The sequence below is a fragment of the Atractosteus spatula genome, chromosome 7 (genome assembly GCF_055471065.1).
Source record: "Atractosteus spatula isolate fAtrSpa1 chromosome 7, fAtrSpa1.hap1, whole genome shotgun sequence".
Lineage (NCBI taxonomy): Eukaryota > Metazoa > Chordata > Actinopteri > Semionotiformes > Lepisosteidae > Atractosteus > Atractosteus spatula.
The window spans coordinates 58,413,965-58,438,178 of NC_142712.1; the positions used below are offsets into that span (position 1 = coordinate 58,413,965).

Below are 24,214 nucleotides of genomic sequence, written 5' to 3' on the forward strand. Positions count from 1 at the left end.
AGGTTAATACAGGATTTAAAAATATAGAATGGGACTGAGCAAATGCACTAATTTAGACAGTGTTGTCTGAGATCTTTCTAAATCCTTTGTATTAAGAATGGATATTTTAAATTGGGTTAGCAGCAGTATCCAGCACAGACCATCTCCTCACACTCCAGCACAGCTGCGCAGACCGTCTCCTCACATCCCGGCACAACTGCGCAGACCGTCTCCTCACATCCCGGCACAGCTGCGCAGACCGTCTCCTCACACCCCGGCACACCTGCGCAGACCGTCTCCTCAAACCCCGGCACACCTGCGCAGACCGTCTCCTCACACCCCGGCACAGCTGCGCAGACCGTCTCCTCACACCCCGGCACACCTCACACCCCGGCACAGCTGCGCAGACCGTCTCCTCACACCCCGGCACAGCTGCGCAGACCGTCTCCTCACACCCCGGCACACCTCACACCCCGGCACACCTGCGCAGACCATCTCCTCACACCCCGGCACAGCTGCGCAGGCCGTCTCCTCACACCCCGGCACACCTCACACCCCGGCACAGCTGCGCAGACCGTCTCCTCACACCCCGGCACAGCTGCGCAGACCGTCTCCTCACACCGCGGCACACCTCACACCCCGGCACAGCTGCGCAGACCGTCTCCTCACACCCCGGCACAGCTGCGCAGACCGTCTCCTCAAACCCCGGCACAGCTGCGCAGACCGTCTCCTCACACCCCGGCACAGCTGCGCAGACCGTCTCCTCACACCCCGGCACACCTCACACCCCGGCACAGCTGCGCAGGCCGTCTCCTCACACCCCGGCACAGCTGCGCAGGCCGTCTCCTCACACCCCGGCACACCTCACACCCCGGCACACCTGCGCAGACCGTCTCCTCACACCCCGGCACACCTGCGCAGACCGTCTCCTCACACCCCGGCACACCTGCGCAGACCGTCTCCTCATACCCGTCACCATCAACTGCTGTAATTAGTTCCTAAATCATTATAGTAGTATGCAGAACACCTGCTCTTGCAAGTCTCGTGTCAATGAGTGTAGTTTTTATTTAATCAAAACCTTATGATCTTATGATCACTTGCTTAAAGTTTGAAGAGCTTAACAGTCAAATCAGTGTGATTCTGGAAATGGCTCCCACAAAATTCCATTCATGTTTTTTTGGTAAAATATTTCACTGTTTTGGCCCATCCTCTCGAAGTGTGAAAATGTATGAGTAACAGTGGCAGTTTTGGATTTTCAGTTTTCTCTTAACTGTACAACAGCCGTGTGTTTAGAGTGCATGTGCGTTTTCAGAACGTCAGGAAGCTGTATAGCCATCATGTACCTGTTTATTACTGGAAAGAGAATAAAATAGCAAAGGATATTAAAACTTTTGCAGGAGGGAAAATTACCGCCATTTGTCTTTGTACTCCTTTGAATTCCTTGTATCCACTGATGGTGCACTGTTAAGAATATGTATTCTGTGACTTTAATGTCAGAAAAACAATTGTTGCCACATAATTGTACTGGAAGGCTGTGTTTCTGCATGATCACAAGCTTTGGGCCCCCAGCCAGGGGTGCAGAGGAGTGTCGGATGGTTGCTTGGACATTCTGATGAAAAGCTCTCTTCTGTGTGTAGTGTGCTTTGGCTTTCTTCCTTGTGCAGACTAAGGGATGGGTTTACCCAAGTATTATATTAAAGCTTCTGCATATCTTGTGATATGTTCTTTCATAATTTCAGAAGGATAAATATTGAATTTCAAGATTCAAGGTTTCCCTTTTATAGTCAGAATCTTTTCTCTGATTTTAAACATGATGCTCTGTTGCTTATTTCACTCACTTTCTTCATCTGAGGCGGGTACCCATCAGTATTACACACTGAGAGAATGTCTCCAGTCATACGTCAGTCTGGCTTATGGGATGTATCACATGACTGAGGTGAGTAAAAAAGCAGTGTCTAAAATACTGTAACAAACATGTTCCCAGCTTCCCATAACTAAAGTTTTCTAGAAATGTTTCCGTTTATTGGATTTTATTCCCTGTCCTGGCTGAGACGCCCGTCCCATCGACAACTGTTTGGCCAGTATGCAGAGCCCCTTAGGGAAATCGTCAGTGACCTGATGACCATGTTTTTTTGGACATTGGCATCTAAACTGCGCTGGAGTCTTTTATCTATAGGGCCTATTGCCAAACGTTTTGCTTGAGCACTCAGGCCGTTACTAGGTTTCCTTTCATCTATGAGACAAAACACTCAAATGTTCAGTGAATCAGACATTCTCCAATGGCTTAATACTTCCTCACCAAAGGCTTGTTTTCGGTGGCTGAGATTAACGGAGTCTAATGCTCACTTCCTGCTTTTGCTAGCCTGCCAGCTTTGAATGTGAAAGGTCAGTGAGGATCTGCCCGCTCTTGACCACCTAGTACCCCTGACTGCTGCATGGCCCAGTCTAGCTTGTACCGTGGCCTCGGTCCTGAGCTTCTGATCATGCCTTGTAGACACGCTTGGCTACTCATGCACACGTCTTAAGTGTCTTTCTCTGATAACTCTTCGTGTTTCATTTCCTGTGCCTTAGCAGGTTTTGAAGGCCAACTCAAAGAACATTTAACATAATCCCCCATTCCTTACTTTGTGTAGTGACAGCAGCTGAATCCAGGGATTAAACCTCTGCAGTTAATCAGTGTGGACATCTGAAACCGTTTCAGTCTCAATTTACTTAGGGCTTGATTTGCCATATAAACAAGAACATCATGGCATGTGGACACCTGATGTTGTTCATGTTTCTGTGCCATGCTTTCAGAAAGCTTTTCCAAACCAGTTGTCTTTCATTGTGTTAAAGAAGTGGATTTGGCCATTGGCAGTGAGGCCTTTCAAACTCCACAGATTTGTGTTCCTGGCGAACACTCAAGGTCATAGCCTCCCTCCGTAAAATTCCCTAAGCCAAACTTTGGTTTCCAGGACAACAAAACATCTGGATCTCGCTGGTGTTTGAAAGCTACAGGTAAGTTCAGAGTGCAGCTGCTGAAATCATTGTCTGCACCGATCTGGCCCGACTGCAAGCTGATAAAGACTGGGGAGGTCGAGCAAAGAGAATGCAGAAGGACTGGTTTCCTTATAGGCCAGAGCAAAGAGCTGTGGTGGGAGACTGTGGTTTGAAATGGTGCCTAGCAGAACAAAGGGAGAGGAGATGTCCTGTCCTTGGATTTGGATCGGGCCCTTAGATTAACACGCAGGTCTCGGGGGGAATCTGCAGTGTCCTTGTCCTTAGAAGGGTCACAGTACCTGCAATGTGAACCTACTGGAGACTCTAGTTTTGAGGGCACCTGTAACAGATCTGCTGCAGGAATGTCGCCCGTCTCCTCTGCAACACGGTTCACACACAAGTGCGATTCTGGAGGAGGATTGTGCTTTAGTGAACCTGTTAAGTCACCTCCACAAAAACCTTTTTGGAGGTCTTCTTTGGAAGACGACTTAGTGAGCACTGACTAGTGTGGAGACCATTCTGTATCATAAATTCCTGAACCTCAATGCACAATGTAGGCAATTTCCTTTCTACAAATTAATCTTCTCTTGCTGTGTTTAAGAACTATTTCTGATTATGTTAGCTGATATCCTTACCTCTCTTTTTTTTCTCAGTTTCCAGGCCTGAATACTTTTTCCAGATTGTCGAAACAGTGAAACCTAGAAGTGGTGTTTGTTCACGGTGGTAATTTTACATTTAAACATAGACTCTGTGTCTAGTTCCCTGTTTGGTCACACAGAGCCCACAGCTTGCTCACTGGTTTTCTGATTTCGTCTGAAAGCTGTAGAGCTGCATGTTGCAGGGGTGACAAAGAAGCCACTGGCATCATTATTTCATTCAGTCAGGATAGTAACAGGCACGAGAAATGGGGAAGAAATGACTTTAGAACCACATGGGCAGGCTTCAGTCATGTCTTGTTCATTGATGTTAACTGTCAAAAGACCTGGGGCACTGCTGAGGGGGATTCAGAGGTCAGAAGAGCACCTGTAGTGAGAGCAGGTAACACATTGTCAAAACAAAGTCATGTCTTGAATCTTTTTCAAAAGATGATAGTCTACACAGAATAATAAGTTATATAATTTGATCTTCATATTTAATCTTGTAAGAAATATTTCCATTGTGATTATTAATGGCAATAATGCTATTGAAAGGCATGACATTAATTTTGGTCCAAAATAATCCAATAGGACAGTGTATGATTATAGATGAGCACTACATATGTAACATCACTATTTAGGGAACATTAAATGAGCTTGACCTAAGGATGGTTTTCCCTGCATGTATCTGGCTGTGGGAAATTGCAAGCCCCTTTCTTAATGTCACAGGAAAAGACAAAATACAAGCCCCTCCCAACAGTCTTCGCTAGTGACAACTGCTAATTCATATTAATTTAGAACAAGTGTGAATTCTATTAAGTCTTGTTTTTCCAAACTGTTGACGGCCTCTTTTTGAAGGCGGTAGGTGATTGTTAGTGTCTACTGCAGTGTGCTGTCTGCCTTCCCCTCAGCAGAGTCTCAGGTGCAGAGGCAGCAGTGTCGCTGCTGGTCTGGTTTACACACGCAGTGTATCTGCCTTTCAGAGCCCCGCATCAACTCCTCCGATGATGTCACCCTGCCCACGGACGGCCACCAAAGCCCCCCGTTCACCCTCCAGTGTAACCTGACCAACGCCCACAATACCCACGACGAGAGCTTCTGGATGAAGAATGGCGTGGAGATCTCTGGGACGCGGGGGAAACTCATGAACACGGAGTACAAGTAAGAGTGTGGGCAGCCGGCGGCCTCCGCCATGGGCTTTCCACACTGAGCAGCTCTGCTCAGCTTGAACACAAAATCTCCAGCGTCACTGAGTGTAGCAAGGGAACATGAAAAATCACAATACATTCTGACACGTAGAACAGAAAAACCAGCGAAACCTGCACAGGAGGACAAAGTTGCAAAAGTTGCACATCAACAAATGCAAGGGAAGGTTGTTCATTTTCTTCAGGTCCTCCCACACCAAGATCATCAGGGAAGCTGTTTCCTCCTGTGCAGGGTGCCGTTCACTGCTGGCCCCTTCAGTGTCGTATGAGGACCAGTGTTGCGGGTTCAGGTCTGGGCTCTGGCAGTAGTAGATTATGGTTTCCAGTGCAGGAGCCTGCAGTGGACTGGACCACAGCGGGGTTGATGAGATTGTGCTTGGTTTGACACACAGTGGTTTGTGCTATGGTTTGCTGAATGCTTGTCAGTGAGAGCTGCACTGCTCCTCCGGTCAGAGCCCTTGTGAGCCTTGCTGAGAGAAGCACACACAGGCCTGGCCACCTCCACACTGGCACAAAGGTCAGCGTCGTCCCGTACTTGAAATTATTGTCCTTCCTTGGCTGGATAATTGAGTATTGATTAGGAAGATCTTTTCCGAGACTGAAGAGGCTCTGTGGGGAAGCCGTGAATCTCTGCACACTGCTGTGCTCTGGTGGAGACAGAAGCCCTGAAGATGCTCCACAGCCAGTTGACGAGAAGGCTTTTGTCAGAGCTGGTCACAGTGCATTGTGGGTGATCCGCTAGCGCCAGACCTGCTAGGATGGGCACAGCCTAGCCCTGTCCAGAGCTACAGCAGTGCTGGAACCTCCTCTGGACTTCACAGTGTGTGCATGACATAGCGCTTCTCCTTGGTAGTTTGGATTTTTTGGGGAATGGTTTCTTTTTTTCTACACAATTTAGAAACCAATGATCTCATTCTTTTTCATTTTAGGGTTTAGGCTTTTGTCTTATCCCAGCTTCTCATGGGCTGCTGATCAGGTAGAAAGGGAGCTAGGCGACAGGACTGAAGGACGTCAGCTCTGGTTTGTTGCCCAGATCTATCTCCTACAGTGTTATACTGGGGATAATACACTCTGCTGCTTGTACTGTGCCTTGCACTCCAGTGCTGAGTATGAGCTCCCTCTGCTGCCAGACTTCTGTTAGCAGGGCCCTGCTTGTGGAAACTCTCCAGGCTCCTCGGTAACTTCGGGCGTTTGGTTTTCTTGCTCAGGTTGGTGAAGCCAAGGGCGGATGATGCTGGCGAGTACATGTGTGTCTACACCTTCCAGTCGGCCCCCTCAGCCAACGCCACCATCTACGTCAACGGTAAGAGGGTGTCTGGGACGCACATACGGGTAGGGACATGGCTTCTGGCCAGTTCAGGAACCGCTTGACATTGGGATGATGCCTGAATAGATCGCTGCGCAACTGGGGAGGTGTATATATATGATACAGCTCACCTAAGCCACATTGGTACCCCTACCTAAATAAAACATTACTGCACCAACGCAAATGTAGTTGCCATAGTTTCCTGCTTACTGTACTATCATTTGTGGAATATCCTGGAAGTCCTTGGGTTCTCCTGGAGGAGAACAGATGGTGAGATAGTGGGATAGTCAGTGCTGTTGAAACCTTGCCTCCTATCTGCTCTTCAGCAAGTCCAGCCAACTTTAACAGTGCAGTTCTCTCTGACATCAGTAGCGAGTATCACTGGCTTTCACGCTTGTTCATCAGAAATATTGTGAAAGGACTGTAGCCAAGATACAGTATTACAGAAGCTCCACAAACCTGAACAAACAAAACCCTACACTCCAGCTGTTTCTCTGTACTCTTGGCTGTAGCTTGTGGATGGCAGTTACAGTTTTATCTTCTACAGCTATTTTAACATAAAACAGGTTTTATGTTTGTCACAGTTTAAGGGATATTTGAGTTTCACACAAAATCTGGCTTCTGTCAACTTCACAGCACAGAAACTGCCCTGATCAAAGTCACTAATGATCTTCTAATAGCTTCTGATTCTGGTTCTCTTTCTATACTCATCCTTCTTGATCTCAGTGCTGCTTTTGACACTGTTGACCATAACATCTTACTTTCTCATCTTGAGACTGTGTTTGGAGTTTCTGACACTGCTCTCAAATGGTTCAAATCTTACCTCACTGATCTCTGTCACTTTGTCTCTCTTAATGGGTACAGGTCTGAAATTGGTCTTGTTAAGTCTGGTGTTCCTCAGGGCTCAATACTGGGCCCCTTGCTCTTCAGCATTTACATGTTCCCACTTGGTCAGCTTTTAAGATCACGTGGCCTCAGCTTTCATTTTTACGCTGACGATACTCAAATATACATCCATACCAAACCTGACACTGATGTGGCTGTCTCTATTCTATCTAATTGCATCTCTGACATAAAAATTTGGATGACTCAAAACTTCCTTCATCTTAACTGCGACAAGACTGAAGTCATGCTTATTGGCACCCCCCCATCAACTTCGTAAAGCCAGTCCTGTAACCCTATCTGTAGATGGCTCTGTACTTGAGCTTCAATCAAAATTGAAAAGTCTGGTGTTCCTCAGGGCTCAATACTGGGCCCCTTGCTCTTCAGCATTTACATGTTCCCACTTGGTCAGCTTTTAAGATCACGTGGCCTCAGCTTTCATTTTTACGCTGACGATACTCAAATATACATCCATACCAAACCTGACACTGATGTGGCTGTCTCTATTCTATCTAATTGCATCTCTGACATAAAAATTTGGATGACTCAAAACTTCCTTCATCTTAACTGCGACAAGACTGAAGTCATGCTTATTGGCAACCCCCATCAACTTCATAAAGCCAGTCCTGTAACCCTATCTGTAGATGGTTCTGTACTTGAGCTTCAATCAAAATTGAAAAACCTTGGTGTTATATTCAATTCTGGCTTAACATTCGACCCCCATGTGCAGCATACTGTAAAAACATCTTTTTTCACCTTAGAAACATCGCTAGACTACGCCCTATGCTATCATTTACTGTGGCTGAAAAGCTGATCAACACATTTGTGTTCTCTCGAATTTACTACTGTAATGCTCTACTTGCTGGGGTATCTAAATCTACTTTGAATAAACTGCAGTATGTCCAAAATTCAGCAGCCAGAATCCTGACCAGGTCTAGTGCAAATGATCACATTACTCCTATCCTGGAGTCTTTGCACTGGCTTCTGGTCAAATTCCGTGTAGACTTTAAAATCCTCATGCTCACCTATAAGGCTCTGCATGGCTTGGCACCTCAGTACCTGTCTGAACTATAATCGCCCTACTCCCTATCTCGCAACCTTCACTCTTGCCTTGTAAATTACTGTGTTTAACCCTAGAAAGGTAAGAACAGGCAGTGTGCAGACCAGAGCCATGCTTTTTTGTTAAGCTTAAACTGATCTCAGTCTTTTGCATTGTGAGTCTAATGGTGATCATTCCACCACAGCTGCCTTGAGTGAGACAATGTGTCATTTATGCTGTGCTACTTATGTACAGTACATTTCCACAGTGCATCCTTTCAGATTTGAGCCGTAGTTTTCCTTGTTTCTCCAGAACTGCTCTGGGCCCCTGCTGCCTTCAGTCTCCCCTCTCCTCCTGGCCTAGTACCTGTAGCTTTGTTCCAAGTGTCCCTTTGGGCAGATTTTCCATTCGGCTGTGTCCCTGCTGAAAGGCAGCCGTCAGAGAATGTTCTCCCATGCTGCTTTTCCTGGAACACGGACATGCTTGACAGTGTTGGCATTTGAAAATTCTCAATGACCCGATTTTCCTCTTAATTAGATTTATGCATTTTTATATCAAAAACAAAACAACCTTTCTTAATATTAGTCAGCTAATGTCACGTCTGTGCAGTTTAGTAAGGCAGCAGAATAGCACATGAGACACTTTTGTGTTTCTTGGCTGGACGATTGAACAGTACCATTGTTTGAAATTGTTTGTCTAGTTTATTGAAAAGAACTGTGTATTGTAAAAAGTACATTGGTGTTTTCAATGTCAGTATCCAGCCCTTGAGGTGACCTTAATATGGTCCATGTCCTTCATTAACACAATGCCTTTTGAAAAGGCAGAGAACACAAATATTTAGTGCTTTATTGGTAAGCATGGAGAACTGGTTGTAGTGGTTTTTCCATTCTTACTTTCTACGGTGCTCAAAAGGTCTGTTCAGGCTCCTCTGTAATCCACTTTAATTAGAAGAAATGACTGTAATTTTGCAGATTAGAAGGGGCCTATAGCTTCTATCTTCTCTGTGAAGCCAAGATTGTAATTTTAAGGCTGATGTGAGTTTTCCTTTAAACTGAGCTTTCTCTTTCCCCAAAACATGCACATTTCTCATGAGTAAGGTGATGATTCCAAGTATAAAGAACATTGAAAAGATGAGAAAGGGGGGAGTCTTTAGACTCAAGTTGCTCATTTGTTACCACTCGTTTTCATGATCCATGAATTCTGTTGGACTACAGTATCTCTTCATTGACTCTACAGAGTCTGCTCCCATCATGAGTCTAGGGAGTCTGATGTATGCTGCACCCTCACTCTGTATACAGCGGTGCCTCTGTCGTTGGTCCTGAGTGCTGCTAAAATTAATTTCTGCTCGGGTTCCTGGGTCCCGGTTCTGAAAATTCCCCTGGATTACGTGCTCTGAGTTCTGTAGCTGAAAAGAGAAGGGCTGAAATGCATCCCTGTAATTAAAAAAAGTGTTTAGCTCCTTTCAAAAGTTGATGAAGGGTCAAGACAAAGAATTAAATGGAGACTTAGACCAGTTTAACGATTGTAAATTTGATAACTCCATGAGAAAAGCAGTCATAAAGATGAGATCAAGAATGCACTGCCATGTGTCTCCTGTCTTCCAGCTCACATCCTCTTGTTCAAATACAGTAAACTCCTTAGACACGAAGACAGACGAACGGTTATTTTACACACTGATATTAGATGTATAGAAGGAAGACCAATGGATTAGGATGGAAACCCATGTCATTGCAAACATTTATGAAGTCTAAAGGCCTGTGTCTGAGTCTACTTAACATTTTCCACTAGGTTGTGATGACTTAAGTGCAACATTGATTACTGCAATTTCATTCCACAATGAGCTTGAATAGGGAAAATAATATAAAATGTGACCAGTGCTTTCTTTATCATCCAAAGAGACCTCATAGTGTGGTTACAGGTGCAGGAGACGGCAGTAACTAGTAGTGAGTAAAACGCCACTCTGTGAAGACTAGTGATATTGCGCCCTCTAGTGGCATGTTGAAAGTTGGACATTCTGATGCTGCAACTTGTTTGCTAAGGTATTAACACATTGACAACAATGCTTTAATATCAGGAGTTAAGCTCTTCTGTCAGTAAAATTCCAGTTTAATGTTTGCCCTTATGGCAGATCCCTGAAGGTATTTATCACTTGTAAGTACACAGCTGCCTGTAATATATTGATTTTTCCCAAATACTATATTTTTAAATATATTTATATATATATATTTATTCATTATTTCTTTTTTGTAAAGTGAACATATAACAATGAAATAATTTATGCACTGTTTATACAAAAATATAAAACTGTTTAAATCACACAGTTAAAGGGAAAAACACACAACGTTTTGCATTCGTAGAGAAATGTTGGTGCCCTTTATCTAAGTATTACATGAGTGTTAAGTCACCCTGGTGCTGTGAGAGACACTGGGTGATAAAGCCACCAATAAATTCTCCCCCGATGTCACAAGAGCCGAAGCTGCAGGAGGTTCAGAAAGGCTGGATGTTCTGCAGGTGCTCTTTAACTGAAACGTGTCTCTGGTTGTGTGTCACAGCCTCCCCAGACATCACAGGCCACAAGCGCAGTGAGAACAAGAACGAGGGCCAGAGTGCCATGCTGTACTGCAAGTCTGTGGGCTACCCCCACCCCGTCTGGACCTGGAGCAAGCTGGAGGGGAAGGTGTTTGTGGTACGTATCCCTGACGGGCCCGCTGTGCTCCCGGCCAGCGCCTGTGGGTTGGCATTTGGCACAGAATGTAATTTTCTTACTCTGCCCTATAATGCAGTGATTGCCTTTATAACAGTGACAGATGTGCGGGTTAGATCTTCAGCTTTCTGTGCCTTTGGTAGAAGCTCGGTGAAGTTGGTATCCTTACCAGCAGCACAAATGATGAAACCCACCGCATTCGTTAGTGGTCAGTTAGTGCCGGTTTGAGACGTTGAATGTAGGACTCGAGGTGCTTTCATTCCCGAGATATAGCACTTTAATTTTTCAGGGTGTGACGTCACCCAGCCCCCCTACAGTAACAAAGGTGGCAAGAGTCATGTGACTCCCCGAAAAAAGAAGGGGCTGTATCTCGGTAAGGAAAGCACCTCAGACGCTACTTTCAGCATCACAATCGAACGGTTCGGTTCTTCTGCGCCTTTCCAGGAAAGGGATGAGTCAACGACAATGACGTAAACCAGCACAAACGATTGGGTGCCACTGTTTCTGCTGTCTGTACGTCATGCTGCTTTTGGTAGAGTTGCCAGCAGCTGTCATGAGAACTGATTCCCCTCTCTTCGTAATTTAAGTGTTTGTGGGATGACTTGTTAAGCTGCTACTAAAGGCTTTGTGAGTAGCTAGGACATGTTAATAGCCCGTAAACCTTTGCCATTGTACTGTTTGGCTCTTGTGTAAAAAGATCCTTCAATGAATAGAAGATGATCGAGAGACGGGCACCAGTGTCCACTGAGACGCCTGGCGTCTGTAGCACTGCAGGAGTAACCGGGCTTGTGTTGGTGGAGACACATTCGAGAGGCAGGGAGTGATCCTGTCATCATTCTCTGTCCTTCAGCTTCAAACCACTTCGGACTGGTGTCACTTTCTCACCTGTTTAAAATTTCTTTCTGGAAGGACATTGACAACTCCTCAGGCCGCTTCTTCATTACCAACAAGGACAATTACACGGAGCTGAACATCCTGAAGCTGCAGATCAACTCCGATCCTGGCGAGTACCAGTGCAACGCCACCAACATCATTGGAACCTCGTCCATCACCACCATCCTGCGCGTGCGCAGCCACCTGGCACCCCTGTGGCCCTTCCTGGGTGTGCTGGCAGAGATCATCATCCTGGTGGTCATCATCGTGGTGTACGAGAAGCGCAAGAGGCCGGACGAGGTGCCTGACGGTAAGGACTCGATCGCCAGAGGGCTCAGAACAGATCCACCTGCTCCGCTCTTTCTCTGCTGAGAAACCAGTCAAAATAACTAGAAAAAAGCTCAGCAGTGTCCAAGTGGCTTTGGTGCCACTCAAAACTTTGCTTAATGAAATATAAAATGAATGAATAATGAAAAATATAACTGTTGTTTAGGCCTGAGAACATTTTGAAGTAACTGTAACTGGAGTCAAGGGCATCTTTTAATTCATCAACTTTGACAGCTGTTGAAAAATGCCAGGCTTATTAAATGATCTTGAAAAGGCTGGAATGAAAACAGCAGCTGTCCTCTTTTCAGGGAGTGTACCTATTCCTATAAACAAAGCCAATTGAAATGCATATCTTCACCTCAGCGATCTCTAACATAGAAACCATAGACATATTAGGAACGCTTGAAGATCTTGTCAATACGGGGTGCAGTTGGCACAAATGTCTCTTCGAGGCGGTCAGTTAATCTGGGGGTGTTTTTTAGGAGTGCCGTCAGTGCTCAGTGTCGCAGTTCCTCGCTCCGCCCTACATGGGGCCCTCAGCGGCTTTCACACTCATCCTTGGGAACTCCGCGCCGCGCCCTGAGCGCCTCGTCCGCGGCACGCTGACTCGCTGTCCCTCCGATGGGCTCTGGTGCACTTTCCCCTCTCAGGGCCTCAGTCACAGAGGCAGTGGTTCGGCGGCACACTCGTGTCGGCTCAAAGAGCATCGGGTCATTAGGTCACTGTTTTAGCTTCGCAGTGCTGCCGTGACTTTGTATCCATTCCTGCAGATGTGAAATGTAAAGCAGCACCATTTAATGGGCAAAGTCGGTTCACTTTGGCCAACAGTACTCACGTGTAGTAGTAATGTGCCGCGAGAGCACTGGAAAGTCAGCCAAGTGAATTAAAGAAGAGTCCATAAGCTTGCAAGTACAGCATTGTCACTAACTGCAGGTTAACAAGGAAGGGTTAATTTACTGAGCACTGCAGGTCTTTTAAAAACGTTTAAGTGTGCAGTTTATGGTCACTGAGGGAACTGACTTGAGTTACACACACATCATCTCATCTTTGGTGGTATTTACCTGTTGCTTGAAAGATTAATTGTATGGTTATTGACTATATTGTATTGAACACCAGGGGCATTTTGTTTGTTGTGTGAAAACACTGTTCTCATAAAATCGTATTATGTTAAGTCCAGTTCTAAAGGAAGACGAGAATTACTCTTTCAGGAGCTAAACCTAATGAGATACTAATGAGATAATAAACATTCTGCTTGCACAATATAAGTACTTTTCTTCAAAATCCCAAAAGTGAAGTTATTTCATATGTCTTCACTATAATAAGAAGAGCTTTCATTATCTTTATATGTATGTTTTTTTACACAGCAGTCATTTAACGGCCAGGATACTTCAGTAATCTGTTGTGCCAGCTCTGAGTCTTTCTGTGAAACAGGCCTGTCCTGTTTTAATATACAGGAGCTGGCTGAGGCTGGTGAATGCCAGGTCGTATCTGAGTGACGTTTTCTGGCCCAGAGCCGCCCGTCAGGGCTGTGAAGAGCTCCTTCCTGCTGCCGGGCATCATGGGAGGCCTTGCTGTAAGGCCATGCTAGCTAGCATGAACCGCACACCCGGTGTCTCTGAGAGAAATACACCTTAAGAGAAAGAACTCAAACTAGATTTTACTCTCCCCCAGAGAGAAATGTAGCATAACTGGTCCAAACAGAAGCATCTTTCCCCTTCTTATTCAACACAGGAAGCGTCTCTGTGTAAACTCTGAATCTGAAAGATGTGATGACAGAGGCTTGTTCAGTAACTCCCAGTCTCTCAAGTGCTCTTAGAGACTTCATCCTTTGTACAGAGGCAGGAGAGCCACCTAGGGAGAGGAGAGACATGCTCGCAAAAAAACGTGTATTGCCCAAGTTTTGATTTGTTGAACTTTTCAAACCAGAAGCATACCTTACTTTAGCCCTCATTAAGGAAATTTAAAAATCAAAGCCAAATGTTTCTATGACTCAGAACAGATCTCTATCATTGAAATGCAGAAGTGTGTGAAAATGTTTTGTTTTTGACTCTTAAATATACAGTAGACTCACATTTTATGTAGTTGTAAGGTGTAAATCCAAAATCGTGTAGAATCAGAACACCCCCTTAGACCCTCCTATACCCTTCCTTAAACAAGTGAAATCAGTCATAAGTGTATTAGTATGTGTATGCATGTAGTTTAAATAATTATGAAAACAGTAATATACTGTAGTAAACACAGTACTTTACAGCATACAAAAGAGATCAAATGAAATTTCTTAATAAGATGCAGGGAACACTACCTTAATCTCCTAGTGATGACAGTGGTGATGAATATGAAAGGAGTGTGCAGCTGATGGCGATGAAGACGACGACGATGATGATGATGATGAAGAAGAAAAGCTGCTGCACACTTGACTTTCACCTCTATTCAGAGTTTCTTTCCAATGAGACAGCTGGAGAGAGGTCACTAGGAGATGGAGAAGGCCACGCGTGCTACAGACCCTGTAACTAGTACCCAAAGCATAGGTCAAATGCATGCCTTGCCAGTTTGGAATTTGTCAAAATTCCCACATTTTGGTATTTTACATTTATATTTTTGTCATTGACTGTGTAAACACAAATTTGTGTAGAAATATTTAATGTAAAATGTGAGTCTACTGTATCTGATGTGCTGCTGCACAGAAAGCAACTGTCGCAGATCTGAAATCAACCTTTGTTTCCAGAATCTAGCTGTCGTGCAAATGATGTCAGCTGCTCAGGGGTCACAGCCTTGTGCATCCCAGGTTCGATATTAAGATTCATTACAGGCCCTTCCCACCCCCTCTCCCCCCACCCCACCCCCCTCGACTGGGGTAAGTAGATCACAAGAAAGTAAACTCCTGGTGCTGTATTCGCAAAACATGTGCTTCTAGAAGTGTGCTGACGGGCCAGTTAGTGTCTTTCCACTGGGCAGAGTGCAAGTCAAACGTTTAAAGTCGAGCCCCCTGCTGCCTTTCTGTGTGTTGCCGCTGGCGACTGAAGAATCCTAACCTGAGCTGCTTGTCACGGCTGTGGTAGTATCCGCCGCTGGGAGACATTCCAGGTAAACTGTCAGCACACATTTATTTCTAAACTTCCCAACCTGTTAAATGATAAAGTAACACATTTGATGGTATCCCGATTGAATATAGAGATTAAACTAATCCTCCATGTTTCTTATGAAGAATGTTTATAGTTTTGGCACATTTCTGAAATCACAACATTAAGGTCTATTCATTTGCTTTTTGCAGAGGCAGACATAGACAGATCTGGGCCCTGCCTTCTCATATACGGTATCGCTCTTTTCATCGTTTGAAACAGGCTGCTTAATAAGATGGTGGCAGTATCATTTCTATGTCACTGAGTCAGTGTAGCTGTGTGATAAATCACTGCTGATAGTAACTGATTGAGAAAGTGCTTGGCTACTTTTCAGACAATATCCCTCCAGTGGAGCAAAAAACTGAGCCCAAACTCGTTCCTCTCTGCCATAGAAATGCTGACGTTGAGTATATGAACTCACTAGTCATCAGTATCGGTGATCTGAATTCTTATATTTGCAAAACTGCGGCCTTCCCATACATATAGAAACTTGGACAGGTAAGAAATCTTCATCCGTTTTTTTGTCAGTCACATGTTACATATCATTCCAACATGTGAATGGATGTTCATTGTTTTTACAACTACTAATAAGCATTTATTTCCTTGCTATATTACCTTCACCTTATCTTGTCTGAATTTGAGTCACTCTTCCAAATGTCATTGACAATACTCCTGTTCCTCTTCGAAGCAGATGAATGGCCCTGATGAATGTTTTGGAATACAGACAGTACAGCACACATACCCCAGCTGGCATTGGGGCTGCTTGTGCTTTTTACTTTCTTTGTTGAAGTAATAACATTGTTTTAACTTGCGTAAAGTGTTTTTATCTGTTGAGTCAGTGCTCGCCCTTACCATTTTACTGGACTGAACAGCAATCACTCATCACGCTTTCTCATTCCTCACATTCCCTAGAAAATCCCTTCTTGGTTTGTCAATGTCTTCCCCGGTTTCTCTCATCCCATAACAAGACCCTTTCAGTTACTGCACTTTATTCTTTTCTCTTCTGTTTCTGTAACCTTCCTCTCTTTCATAGAGTCTTTTAAATATTTCTTCCCCTGAATTTTGAAAAAGAGACATACGCTGACTTTTTGAGTTTTTAGAGGCCAGGTTTACAAAGGATTAGTACTTGGTGCTGTAATAACTTAAGAAGTACGTATTGAAACTTGCGCCTTCGAATCGCACTCTGAAGAAACTACAGAGATTGTTCAGTCTCAATTTATTTGAGTGCTGTAAAGTTCTGTCTGACAGGTTTCAGGTGCTCCAGTGGTTCGTACAACTAACCCTATTCACAGGGAGAAGTCCAGGTGCTGCTGGTTAGAGCCTGGGCTGTGTAACTGGGACAGGGCTCCCCCAGCGGCTGAACCCCCCCATGTGGTCTTGCGTGGTGACCCTTGGCTTTCCCATGCCGTTCCTGTGACCCGCTGGGCGCCAGTGAGGCTCAGAGCTGGCTCTGACAGTGGCCGTGTGCCCTCCCTCTGGGTTACAGGGGAAAGCCAGTGTGTTTCACAGGTCAGGACTCCAAACTGAGCGGCAAAAAAAGATAGAAAACGTTTGGCAAGTTCAAAATTTAATTACAAAGGTATTTTTCGGGAGTTCCTTCACAGCTCCCACAGTGCCACCTGCTGTACCCTGATAGTAGACGAAATGTACAGTACAAGGCCTGGGATCCTACAGCTGAAAACCTGATTAAGGCCTCATTCACAATTGGGGCTGTAGCTCCAGAGGTTTCCTAGCTTTATTTCACACTTCTTTCAGGTGTGCATTTTGCTGTGTGGTTTCACTTTCAAGAGTTGAAATTTTATACCAGCATTTTGCATCATATACTTTTCAGTACGTTAAATGTATGGTTTTAAGGTCATACATTACAAGGTTATGGAGGTTCATTTTGACAAGTTCTGATTTTTATAGTATACATCTGTGTGTCCATTTAAAAAATGAGTGTTAAAGTCTTATTAAAAGATCAGATTTTGTTCTGAATTATCTTCAGGACAGTTTGGAAAATCCCAGGAAAGATCTTCTAAAAAGACTTAGCCTTGCCAGACTGAATTTCTTGTATTCTGGTAATATTTTGACGTTTTAACTGTTTTGGATTTTCATTCTTCTGTGAGAGGTACTGAAATATTAACATTGCGCTAAATCTCGGTAAGTCAGGCTCAGGACATTTATTTGAACATAACTTAATTATTTCTCTTTTAGTGGAAGGCAGATGGAGGTTAGAATAGAGATATAGTCCTCTACTTTAGAGTGTTTGATTTTATTATTTTATAAAAATGAGTCTGAATTGAAAATTGAGTGAGCCTGCTGAGGCAAGAATTTACTTGAGAAAATGACCCTTGTGGAAATTTACCACGGTCGTGGCATGGTAATTTCACACTTTTTCAATGATTTTTTTTCTCTACGACATGGGTTTATCAATCATTCACTGTGCTCAAATCCCACAAAACTGACAGTCGCTTGATCAAGCTAAACAGCCATGTTTTCAAAGCTAATACCATTCAAGGAAGAGCTGGATGAGATCTTCTGATCAATTAGATACCGGGCAACAGAAGGACCTACTCCAAATAGCCTCCTCTAGTTTGCAAACTCTTCTTACGTGTAGCATTGCATTGCTGTAGTACAGACTAACCATAGTAAACTATGGTTTGTTTATAACCTGGCATAGTTAAAAAGTACCCACAGAGTAAACTAATAAACATGTACAGGTTTTGGGGCTAAGATCTCCTGTCCTAGTTCAAGGATCCTCCTATTACTGTCCAGGGCAATTTAGGATGTGCAATTTTTTATACCCAAGATTATCATTGCAGATGTGATCAACAAATGAGGTTCACGTAATATGACATGACATTGTTGCATACTGTTGATCTGAAAGTGCAGTATGAAAACTCCAGCATGGTCTGTGGATATCGCAGGAGCCTTAAATTCAACTGCATGCCTCACCTCACGCCTCTGTCCAAAACTCCTTGAGGCATGACTGTGATCACAGTTGAAAATACCACTAAATGCACTGAAACACTGGCAGAGTGAGAAGCAGTAGTCAGGCATGTGAAATCGCCTTTTATTCTGTTTACTCCCTTTAAACATGGTGAGAAGGTAAGCACTGGCAATGGCAGTGGTTTTTAGGTGGTTTTAAGACATGAGACTGATGACGTTCCTGTCTGTGGCCCTGTGCCATCTGAACGTCTTGATTCCTTTGAGAAAAAAGTGAGACCAGCTGAAGGCCTTAAATTATTGGTACCTTGGCATGGTTTCTTGTCATCAAAGTGTTCTGGAAGGGGTGGAGCGGTGGCTCTGTGGCTCAGGATCTGCGCCTGTGGCTGGAAGGTTGCCGGTTCGTATCCTGCGGCCGGCAGAGAAATCCTACTCTGTTGGGCCCTTGAGCAAGGCCCTTAACCCCAACTGCTCCAGGGGCACTGCATAAATAGCTGACCCTGCGCCCTGACCCCAAGCCTCTCTCCCTGTCTGTGTCTCTCATGGAGAGCAAGCTGGGGTCTGTGAAAGACAAATCCCTAATAGAAGAAATTGTATATGGCCAATAAAGTGATCTGATCTTATCTTAAATTTGGCAATGGACATGCAAACAGCGATAGTCTAAAATTAAAATATGTAACAGCATTTCCAGAAGTAGGATTCTCATTTTTCCAGGTCTTAAAAGTACATACAGTATTGTGAAAAAAGCTAAAGAAAATGATAAAGATGTATTGACTGTGGTATACAGTGTATATTTAGCACAGCCTGTAAAAGCATTTAATATTTTCTTTAAAAAACTACCTATATTAACTCGTGATAACCATAATGACATTTTTCCATGGTAATTTACGTTGGTAATATCAACCATGTTTCACACAAAATGACCTTGCACCTAGTTATGTGTGCTTTTACTAGACTGTGGTACGATCACGATTAACCATAAGAAACATTTGAAAGCGTGGGATATTTTACCACACTGAGGCAGGGTCTCGTCATGAGCTCGTGTGGTAAAGCACAGTGACAGCAAAGCACAGAAAAACAACTGTGCCAAGAGTGAAGTTACCGTGCAGACTTACTAGGGTACATTTTAACAAGGGGAGTTAAACCGCACTGGGGCATCTGCAAGGATCAGGTGTTTCCAATGCAGCCATGACAAAGCTATATCCAGAGAGATCCCCACAATCTACTCCAAAGCGCTGGAGTCTTCTGATTTGTGGGCATGTTTAATGCAGGACCAGGAAATTATGGGAACGGGGTCATTAAGTCATTAAGAACACTATGAAATGAAGCAAAGCTGAAGATCTGGAAGCCACAGGGAACAGGTTCTATGCACACCTGCAAACAAAAACACAGAAAGTACCACTGAAGAACACTCCTAAATCATGTCAGAATAAATTTGGGACCCATAAAATAAGAGGTCATCAGAAATGGTTCGCCAGGCAAGAATCGGTGATGAGCTCTCTGTCCCCTCCTGCTCTGGGTCTCTCCAGGTTGATGTGTCTCCGTACTTGATCTGAATTACACCCAGTGCCTGGCAGGCTGAGCCACCAGCTCAGGCCTGTGCTGTCTCCACCCTGCAGGGGGCAGCGATGAGTCTGCCAGTCGTGTGTCCAAAAGGGAGGGTGGGTCTTTTGGGGAAGGTTTCATTGACTCTGTGGGTTACTATGACTTCTTTTTTTTCCCCCCCTTCCAAATCGCATCATAACCCCAAAAATTGTTGGTAAGTGAGCGATCTGCATGCCTCCAGAGTTTGTTTTTTCTCTATCAGCTTCAGTCTCTTTTACAGTCCGTCAGTCCATGCTGTCAAAACACACGTTTGTTTTGTTTTTTATGCCCAAGTACTTCCTCCACTCACAGTCACAGCTGGTTTTTAACATCCCGTAAGCCTCCCATTTCAAAGTTATGTTCTGGCCACTTTTGTTTTCTGTTCTAGTTTTTTTGCCATTTTTTTGGCATTGCCATCTGAATTTTATGTTTTATGCTGTTTGACGCAGAACTGGGGATTGTAAGGGAGTTTCGAAATGCCAGGAATCTACCTTTATTTTATAGGCTTCAAGGTTTTAGATACAGCCCATTCCTCTGCGCTATTTTCTTTACGTTACTATGTGACGGTTACCTTCCTCTTTGCAGCAGTTGGTAAGAGTGCTGAGGAAAGAAGCCCGTCCTGCAAGGCTAAGCCACCAATCACCAACACCCAAGTTAAAAAAAAATGCAATGATGTTATTGCTGGACACACTTTCAGACAGGTTTATGTGGGTGTAACTAAACTTTATTTGAGGATAACGAGATGTAGAGCATTTTCCGGAAAAAAAGTATATTCTGATGTCAAGTATTTACATAAATATGGCATTGAAGTGAACCGTAAATATCTGCTTTTGTAGAAACTCTTTACTCAAGTGCACAACAAGGAAACACCGCGATGAGAAAACTTGTTTGAAATGTGTCCTGTTCATTGCACTGTGCATTTTAACCCTTTGTTCATCTCAAAAACACAAAAGGTTAAAGTGATTGAATTGCTTTAGATACCTTTTTTGTAGCAGCGATACAGAGAGAAATGCAGCATGCAGGTGCACCTTATAATGAAAGCATATTGCACAATAATAGCATAGGCTTTCTGCATTAATTAGCTGTGCATGCAAACCCTAAACTGCTCTAACTGTACACACCTTAGCTGCTAAACCAGGGAAAAGCCATTTGCTTTGGGTTTGCAATAGTTTTCCATTTTTTCTTCTTAGTGACATGAAGAGTGTCCCCTCTGTTGATGCAGAGTATTCTGTTATGGTCTGAACAACAGAATCAGCTACAAGGATGTATTTGGAGCAACATTTTCCACTTGTGCTTTTATGTTAACATCCCTTGAGCTATTGAGTCTTTCACAGTTTTACAGCACACTGTCTGGTCGTTCATAATACTCCAGTTTTTTTTTCTTCATTATTCCTCTGTTCTGTTTCCAAAACTGTAGTTTGGCCAATGGTCTTGGCCTGATTGCTTTATCACACTGGTTTGCCGTTGATGTCTTCTGGCTGATTTCAAGCTGTGGGTTCCAGGTTTCTTTGTTTGTGTGTGAATTTTTTTTGGGCCAGTCCACTTGTGTGTTCTGGCAGCTGCTTTAAACTCTCGGTTGCGTCGAAGCAAAGGGGGAGTTGGGTCACTTGTACAGGTGCCACTCTTTGCCTGCGCTCATGCCAACGGCCACTCTGTGTAGTACTGTAAAGTCCATACCTGCTCCATGTGCGCCAGACACGGTGGAATCCTGCTGCCCTCAGACATTAATCTGCACTACTGTAGTAACCACACTACCACTGGGTATTTCATTAAGGATATGGACCACCTAGTGGGGCAAGATGTTGTCTTGTATCAACCTGGCACACATTTTAATTCAGCAATGAATCAAAGCAACTTTAATTCTTCCTAAAATCACATTATTAAAATGCAAACATTTGGTCTACAATTTATATTATATACAACAGAATTGGTATATTTTTTAATACTGGTTAGATGGATTCAACGCAGCAGAGAACATCCCTTGTGAAATTGTTTTTTATTGAGACTTCTAGCGACTGTCTAGGACTTAGCTAACTGTATTTGTGATCCTCATAAACATGAAAGAAAAAAGAAGCTTCAGTATGGCTACTGTAGACATCCAACAGAGGCATTTGGCAATAAAAAACCAGGGTGTCAGATATAAGCTTTTATAAGGAGATATAAGGAGGGTTTGCCCTCCTTTTCCACAAGTGTAATGAGTTTGTGACGTCTGCGGAAAGCTGGTGTCAGCAGTATTCCACGCATCCGATGTTGGTTTTTCTGTCCTGTCATTAATCTGCTCTAAAATGAGTGAACCACTGGAACTTGGGGACAATATTTAAAGTATTGGAATATGAAATATAATACAAACATGCATTTCTACAATTCAGAGATCATAAAAAATGTCCGCTTCAGTTGCAGTATTTCATGAAGACCATTTTAAATTGTTTTATCTGAATCATGTAACAGCATTTATCATTTTTTCTGTTTTTTAATCTTCCAAAGTGGAAAACTAACACTGTTTTATGAAAACCACACCAACAAAAAAATAAATAAATGACTGGTGTTAAATGTATTATGAGTTTTCAGTCCAAACAGTTGAATTTATCACAAAACTAATTGATTTTCACCTTTCCCTCCTTGCCCTCCATCCTGCTGCAGATGATGAACCAGCTGGCCCAATGTAAGTGTGAAAAGAATAGTTTCTCCATATTGTTGTGATTTGCAGTAGAAATACAGAAAAACAATGAATAGAGGAATAACTGGCACCACTGCACTGCTTTCACACACACATATGCACCATACCGAGATACATACTGTATGCATTTGTTGCCTTTTTAGGATCCCTCTGTATGTGTACAGTATATAACACTCATTTCCTGCTCTTGTCTCATCAGGAAAACAAACTCCACTAACAACCACAAAGACAAAAACCTGCGCCAGAGGAACACAAACTGATTGGGTCACTTGACTAGTAAGTGCTCAGCCTGGGTTATTTTCCAAATAAATCATCCTACGGGGAACAGGATCATACTAACAATAGCGAAACGCTGCTTCATGCTGAATTGTGTTTTGCTAGAAAAGTGCACAAAGCACCAGTGTAATACATGCATAATTACTCAAGCTGGAGACCTTGTTAATGGTCTGTATGTAAGAGATGTACTGTATGTTTGGGTTTAATTTCCTAAGAGGACCTGAAACATGTAAACTGGAGAATTTACGCTTGTATAGTTTCTTAACTGAAAAACGCATTTTTTTAGAAAATAGCTGTATTTTAGTCACAGCTTAAATCATAGAACAAATATTAATTAATTTTTGTTGCTTTGTAATTTCAGTAATTCTTCCTTGTATTCAATTGATTCCTTAACAGTATTATTCACAAAGAAAGTGTTATATAATAGGGCAATTTTCTTTTCTTATTATTCAAGTGAAAACATACAGGTCTGCTACCTGTTATACTGAGTATTCAGCTAAAAAGCCTTAGTTCTGTAGAGTGAAAGCATTTTTTTCTGCATATGACTGAAGTGTAAATTTTCTTTTGGCAAAACACTGACATACTGTATATGTTTGTTTTTCCCCTCATGTATCAGCTTCAGATCTAGAGATGGGTAAATCACCTGAAGGTAACTGAGGAAGAAGCTCCTGGGAAATTTTAATGGAACAATATCTTTAGTCTCAACTTGAGTAAAACAAAAAAGGAACATGATGGCTGTGTTAAGCATGCCTTATTCAGCCTCGCGTGAACCTGCGAGCAGGAAGACGACAACCAGTTGGGAAGATGTACAGAACTGTGTGCTCTGTGTGCTGTCGATGCCGCCTCTTCTTTTGTCCACAGGCAAAAATTTGTTTTTAATTCAACTCTTTACATATTGTCTAATAATGCATGCAATATTAACACCTACGTGTATGATACTCTGATTGAACTTTTTGTTTCTGAATGGCTTTGCATCCAAGGGGATTATGTTTGCATTTTCTTTGCAGTGAAACTCAACAATAATCAGGTGAAAACCTGGTAAAACGTCTGTACAGCACTACACCTCATAACATCTCGTACATGATGCTACCCAAGCACGATGCTCCGTGCTGGAAAGACTTCCTCTAAACAGATTAGTTGGATTTTAATATATCAAAACATAAGGGCTTTACATGTGTCCGCTAATATTTAATCAAGATTGAAAAAGCTATAATTACTATTTAACCAATTAGGAAAAGCAATTTAGTGGTTCTGTTTGTATATATTTTTTCTATAGCAACTTTAGATGAATGTGTCTTGTATATCTGTTGCACTGACGTATTAAAAAATCTAACCTATATTTAAACTTTATTTTATAATGTACATTCCTTTACATTTTTTCACCTTACTATAATTGTTAACAGCATGGCTATATCCTATGCAATATTTATTAGTCTTGATTATCATCTTCATCTTTCCCAGGCCTCAACATTTTTTCTTTCTAGTCTTTCTCTATGACAGAGCTTTAATGTTGTGGGTTCACTTTTTACAAAGCTGGAATATTGTAATGCACTGCTGTAGCTGCATGATCTTTCTATTATACAGTGTATCCATATGTGTTGCAGAGCAGTTAGTCGTAAACTGAGGTGGGACTGGGGAAGGGGTCAGGCCAGTGTATGAAATGTGAATCCAATCATTTTTAAGAATAAACACCTCTAAAAA

At 43.1% G+C, this 24,214-nt stretch overlaps 1 protein-coding gene across 2 annotated transcripts in view; it reads left to right on the forward strand.

The window, feature by feature from the left end:
- LOC148831501 (neuroplastin-like) overlaps positions 1-24,214 on the forward strand; it is a 60,482-nt gene extending 36,268 nt beyond the window's left edge. For both annotated transcript variants that reach the window (XM_088922116.1, XM_088922118.1), the window contains 7 exons: positions 4,577-4,754; positions 6,007-6,101; positions 10,578-10,711; positions 11,639-11,912; positions 22,201-22,222; positions 22,437-22,513; positions 23,130-24,214. In XM_088922116.1, the coding sequence (XP_088778242.1) occupies positions 4,577-4,754; positions 6,007-6,101; positions 10,578-10,711; positions 11,639-11,912; positions 22,201-22,222; positions 22,437-22,497 (764 nt within the window). In that variant the 3' untranslated portion in view covers positions 22,498-22,513; positions 23,130-24,214. The remainder of the gene's footprint in view (positions 1-4,576; positions 4,755-6,006; positions 6,102-10,577; positions 10,712-11,638; positions 11,913-22,200; positions 22,223-22,436; positions 22,514-23,129) is intronic.